Source organism: Trichechus manatus, unplaced genomic scaffold, assembly GCF_000243295.1.
Source record: "Trichechus manatus latirostris isolate Lorelei unplaced genomic scaffold, TriManLat1.0 scaffold00039, whole genome shotgun sequence".
NCBI classification, from domain to species: Eukaryota; Metazoa; Chordata; class Mammalia; order Sirenia; family Trichechidae; genus Trichechus; species Trichechus manatus.
Genome location: NW_004443975.1, coordinates 10,981,026 through 10,987,790, shown reverse-complemented (window position 1 = coordinate 10,987,790; position 6,765 = coordinate 10,981,026). Strand labels below are relative to the sequence as shown.

Below are 6,765 nucleotides of genomic sequence, written 5' to 3'. Positions count from 1 at the left end.
GGAGTGGCTGGTGGATTCAAACTGCCAGACCTTTTGGTTAGCAGCTGAACTCTTAACCACTATGCCACCAGGGATCTTATTTTTCAGGGACACCATTCAACCCATAGTAGTAAGGATCCATTTTCATTTATTTTCATATGAGTAGTCATTGTCACAGCACAGTTTATTTGCTAGGTCATCCTTTCCCTGCTGATCCGCATTGGCAGCTCTATTATTTATCGTTTTTACCATATACTTCCATGTATGTGTGGGTTCTGTTTCTGGACTCCGTGCTATTCTACTGGTGTGTTTGCTTATTACTGTCCCTTACTTATTACTGTGCCAATCCCATACTGGAGTAATTCTATAGCTTTGAAATAAGTCTTCATATACGGTAGGGCAAGTCCCCCTTTTTCTTCTTTCTAAGAGTGTCTTGCCTATTCTCAGCCATTTGCTCTTCAGTATAAATTTTAGAATCCTAACTCTATTTGGATTTTGATTGACATTGCTTAGAATCCATAGAAAATTGGAAGGAGAATTAATATTTTTTGAATTGAATCTTCCTGCCATGATTGTGTTATTTATTTAAGTCTTCTTTAATGTCTTTTATAATTTTTTCATGAAGATATTGCATATTTTTTATTAGATTTATCTCAGTGCTTCATATCCCCAGCCCGTGCTCTGAAGGAATCTTTATTTTAGTTGCTTCTACTAGTTCTTTTATGAACACTTTGTGATAGAAATATTTCAAGATAAACATTTATGCAACCTTCTTAATTGTTTCCTTAGTATTAACATTAAATCAACACTGTGGACCTTTTTTGGAGTCTCTGGGTGGTGCAGAGGGTTAACATGCATGGCTGTTAACAAAAGGTTGGAGGCTTGAGTTTACCCAGAGGCACCTCGGAAGAAAGGTCTGCCAATCTGTTGTTGTTATTAGTTACCATCGATTGATTCCAACTCATGGCGACCCCATGGGTGCATAACAGAACTGCTCCATAGGGTTTTCTTGGCTGTGAGCTATCAGAAGCAGATCATCAGGCCTGATTCCCAAGCCACCTCTGGTTGAGTTTGAACCACCAACCTTTAGGCTAGTAGTTCAGCGCTTAACCATTTATACCACCCAGGGGCGCCTCCCTGCCAATCTACTTCCAAAAAACCAGCCACTGAAAACCCAATGGAGCACAGTCCTACTCTGACACACATAGGGTTGCTATGAATCAGATTCAACTCGATGGCAACTGGTATAGACCTTTTTAAGGCTATTGATAAACGCATTGCAGAATTTTTCTCTAGAGAAGGTCATACTAATTTATATTCTCATTAGGAGTTCCTTTTTGAGTTCATCCTTTTTTGTACTGGCTATTTCTCACTTGATAGCTGAAACTTGAAATTAATTAGTTTTATTTTTTACTTATATGATTACTCAAGATATTGAATATTTTTCTTATGCTTGTTAATCATTTGTATTAGTCATTTGTATTTCTAATTTTTATGGCCTTTTTATGTGCTTTTCTCATTTTTCTGATGGAGTTTTTTTCTTATTGAATTATAAAAACAATTTACAAAATACAGATCGTAACCATTTGTCATATATTGAAAATAGAAATCTAGTGTGTCATTTGTTTTTTTCATTTTGTTAATAGTATTTCTGATATGAAGAAAGATTTTTTAGTGTAATAAAAATCTATCAGCTGTTTTCCTTATAGTTTCTTCCTTTTGTATCATATTTAGAAAAAAAATCCCATACCAAAATAACATATTCATTTTTTCATAATTTTATAGTTTTATTTTTAACATCTAAATAATTATATTTATTTTTGTATGTATATTATGAGACAGAGAGCTAAATTAATTTTTCACCAAATGTATTAACATATTTTATTGAATAATCTATCCTTTTCTAACTGATTAAAATATATCTTCATCAGGTACTAAATAATTATATTATTCCTATTCTCTTATTATTTATTTTACTTTTGAGGCCATTAGGTATGGATAGTTGAATTGAGCATGCTCTTAGTTCATGGTACTCATGCTGCAACAATGGGCTCAAGCATAACAACAATTGTGAGGAGGGCGCAGGACCGGCCGGTATTTCCTTCGGTTGTACATAGGGGTGCTATGAGTTAGAACCGACTCAGTGGCACTAAAACAACAACAACACTCATACTTTGCCCTCTAGTATCTGACATTGATTTAGTCCATTTTAGCCTGTGCTGAACTTTCGGGATTCCTTTATATCCAGCCCAGGATAAGACGTATTTTGTTTATTTGGAGACGTGTTGAAGTCAGAGGTGGGCAACTTAATGAAAATTTCTCCTTGGATGTTGGAAATATAGATCTGAGTTTCAAAAGAGAGACCAGGGCTAAAGTTGTGGATTTGGGAATCATTGGTGCTGATTCCTCCACTCCCTTCCCCACTGTATGCTGTAGGATTTATAGCTTCATTTAGATAGGACTATTTCTTTCTTGTAGTTTATAATCTAGAGGAAATAAAACTATTTCCTGGTCCATTCATGTTGGTACAGAAAGCATAAAAACCAAAAAACATTCCTTTATTGCAAAAAGATCTTCAAGCCTGCAGTCACAGGCCCATGGTTCCACTTCGGCACTACCTCTTGCTAGCAGTACAGACTCTGACAAATTAATATACGTCTCCTGACTCTCAGTTTCTTTGTATGTACAAGGGGAGTAATGATTTCTGTCTCCCAGGATCATTATGACAATGAGAATGAAGGTAATATGTTTAATACAGTACCTAAGACATGATAAGTATGCATTCAGTAGTAACTACAATTATATTTCAAGAATGAGTCTATGCAAAATATTCATGAACTATGATGTTAGAAAGTATATGGGGCTTGAAGTCCATTCATTCCAGAATTAAATAGGGGTTATTTTCCTGTATAAGCTAAGTAGCAGATTATATATTTGTTAGGTGTTGTCTGTCTGAACTTTTAAGACTTCCAAATTGCCTTTGGCATCTACTTATGCTCTTCCCCAGCAGCTTAAAGACTTCCTCCCACCACTGCTGTCTAGTTGATTCCGACTCATAGCGGCCCTACACGACAGAGTAGAATTGTCCACAGGGTTTCCAAGGCCGTAAATCTTTACGGAAGCAGACTGTCACATCTTTCTCCCGCGGAGCTGCTGGTCTGTTCAAACTGCTGACCTTTTGTTTAGCAGCTGAGTGCTTAACCACTGTGCCACCAAGGATCCTAAAAGCCTGCTATTGGGGCTTATTTGTACTGTTAATTACCTTTATTTGTTAATGAATGGAACTAAAAGCTAGAGTTCTAGCAGGTGGTTCAGATGACAGCCCTGAGAAACACATACTGGTAATTATGCAATAGATGCCTCAAGCATAACAGATTATTTATGGGATATGAGGCATCAATAGCTTAATTGAGAACCCAAGCCTAGACAGAACCTAAGAGCAATTACATCGTGTAAATAACCTATTGATACCTTAAATACTCCTGTTATTTTTCAGTGGGGATACCTATGCTAGTATATGTATGTTAAGGTGAAGAACTAGGACTTAATGTTAATGGATTTGAAATGTATTCTTGATTTGTAGTTCTTACACCTGGGTACACAGTAGATTCATCTGTTCAGGTTTTAAATGTTTGAGATTCCTGAGCTCCGCCCCTAACTTTTTAACTTAAAATTTCTGAGGATAGGGCCTGGAAATTTATATTTTAACAAACTTTCCACTGATTATTATGGGGTCACTCTGGCATCAATTTATAAAGTCTTTTTGGGGGAACTCTATACTGTTTATTCTATATTAATTTATTCATTTTAACACAGAAGTATCATGTATATGGTAATACAGTGGTATTCAATTATACTGGAGTTATGATTTATCATTTAAAATTTAGGTCTGTATTATCCTAAATTAAAAAGAAATGCTCTGTTAGCCTTATGGTGTCACTGATACCCCAACATATCTGTCACATTAGATTTTGAATAGTGTTAAAGTGGAGACAGATTTAAGAAAAATATATGCACCAATATTTGAAGTACATCTACGTTTGAGAATTCCTGCTGAGAGTTATGCTCCAGAAGATTCTGAGGAGAACATTTATGAATCTGACAAGCACCCTAGGAAATCTGTGGTGTATTTTGAAGATGAAACATCAGATAATGATAGTGAGGAACTGCCTGCAAAAGTCGATAAAACAAAAACATTTAGTTACAACCTTGAAGGACGTCTCTTAGGTAAGATGAGTAAGACTATTAAGAATGGAGGAAAATACCTTAACAGTCGGAAACAAGTGAGGGGAATTTTTAATAGTTTGTATATTATTGATTTATAGGTATAAGATTTTAAAAAGTTTTAAGATAAACAGTGCTCAAGTGAGCATAAACCTAATCACAGGTTATTTGTGGTACATGTAACTGATAACACCATTATTCATTTTCATTTCAATCCACATACAATTTCTCACTGAAGGGGCCTGAAGACTCCCTTCATCAGGATGAATAGCAGCTGGGATACCTGTTAAAAACGCAGACTCTTGGACTCCATCTCAGACCTCCTTAATCAGAATCTCAGGATGGGGTTTACTGCTTGAATACTGCCTTTCACATGACCTTTCCAGTTTATTCTTATGGTATTTGGAAAGCACTGACATTTATCAACTTTTCATTTTGCTAATATAGATATCAATCAGTTTTTTTTTTCTCTCTTTCTTTCAATGGATTCTAATAGACATGGAAATTGCAACTGAGTCTGAGAATATATGCACGTATGAAGAGTAAGTATTAGACATTTGTGAAATTACAAGTAATTGTTTTTTATATGTTAATTATTACAGTCATCTGAAACACACTTGTATTGTTTTCTCTCAGAATTTCAGAGTTCCCTACAAATCTCTTTATAGTTCCCAACAGATTGACGTTTTCAATAAAAATTCAAAATATGGTGACTAATATTGAAAAATGTATAAGTAAGTATTTTAAAAGTTTACTTGTATGTATTGTTTTATATAGCAACATTTTCATAAATTTAGGCATCTGATACTTTTGCCCATGATTATGACAGACAAACACATTTATGGTATATTAGGAGATCATAAGTTAATACTCTGTGGGATCAAACAATGTGCATTTGGAATAATTTGAAGATAAATGAATTATACAAATTGCCATGGAATGCATACAATATGGGAATTAGGAAAATAGCCCAAGGCTTGGATTTTTTCAGTAATGTACTGCAGAATTTCATGACACTATACAGCAGATCAGCTTGATGGCAGTGTGTTTGGTTTGGTTTGATACAACAAATAAGCAAATATGTTTTACGTCATGCACAGCAAAAGATATTGTTTCTACCCTTAAATAGATTTTAAATAATTTTTTCCACTTGTGTGTCCACAATCTGAAACTACATGGAAATTACTAGCCTGACCAAAAAATGTATCCCTTTCCCACAAGCTAAGTCTTAACAAGAACTTAACACTGTAGGACCCTTGGCAGCTCCTTAGATGTTGCATCATTCTCTAGTCATAGAACCATAGTTTGCTGAGTTCAGAGGACTCTCTGTCCAGCCTGAGCTGGTATCCAATGCATTATTTGATTACTTTTGGAAGCCCCAGGATTTCAGTCTTTTCTCCTCTGTTTCATAATTACCACCACCAATTAAGTTTCTTTTTTCCCCAAAACGAGCTGAAATGTAATCAGCATGTCCTTAGAAATCTTTTGTATTTTTTATCATTATGATGAAAAAATGCTTAAAAACATGGATTTGTGTTAAAAATCAAGAAATACCACAGTTTTTATAATTCTTGGCTTTAGTCCATTTGAAACAGCTAGGTAGGGGTTTCTTGCTGAGTAAAATCCAGAGCCATTTATATCTTACAACAGTATAGACTTAAGTTCTTCTTCCTTGACAGCTATAGTCTCTTGTTAGGGTGACTCTTCCCTCCACACCCCATATTTTTCTCAATTATCCATAGATTTGTTCCATTGTCTTCTAGCTTTCAATATTACCAATGAGTCTAATGCTACTCTGACTTGCTTTCCTTTGTAAATATTTGTAAATAACTTCTTATTTCTGCCCATAAATAACTTGTTATTTCTGTCCAGTAACTTATCATTTGGAGTTAGGAACATTACTACAATAAAGTTAGATATGTATTAATCTTTCTTTCAACTCAATGAAGAACTAAGTCTTTTCTCAATCTTTCCATATATTCCTTTCTCTTTCTCTGGAATTTTTGTTGCTTATCTTTGCGTTGTCTGGATCTGAACATCTCATCATTTTCATTTCTTTTTTGTTGTTGTTTTGAACTATTTCTACTATTTGAATTTTTAAATGTTTTTATTATGAGATAATTTGAGACTTAGAGAAGAGTTGTGACATACTACAGAGTTCCCATTACTTCACATGCTTTCTCTAGCCATAGTACAATTATTAAAACTGAAAGACTAACATAAGTACAGTGCTATTAATAAAACTATATACTTTATTTGGATTTTCCCAGTTGTTTCAATAATGCCCATTTTTTTGTTCCAAGATCCAGACCAGGATCCCACATTGCATTTAGTTGTCATATTTCCTAAGTCACCTCCATCTTTCCTTGTCTTTCATTACCTTGAGATTTTTGAAGAGTACTGGTCAGTTACTTTATAGATTGTCTCTTAATTTCGGATTGTCTTATGTTATCTCATGATGAGTTTGAGGTTATGCATTTTGGGGGAAGAATACCACAGCGGTTGTAAGCTCTTTTCAATGCATCATATCAAGTGATACATGGTGTTACTATGTCTTGTTAT

General features: G+C 34.6%; 1 protein-coding gene across 1 annotated transcript in view; it reads left to right on the top strand.

The window, feature by feature from the left end:
• Positions 1–6,765, top strand: part of DNAH14 (dynein axonemal heavy chain 14) — a gene marked incomplete at its 5' end in the record, with an annotated part of 387,403 nt that overhangs the window by 45,237 nt on the left and 335,401 nt on the right. Inside the window, 2 exon segments of the mRNA XM_023730866.1 lie at positions 3,959–4,206; positions 4,848–4,937. Of these exon segments, the coding sequence (XP_023586634.1) occupies positions 3,959–4,206; positions 4,848–4,937 (338 nt within the window).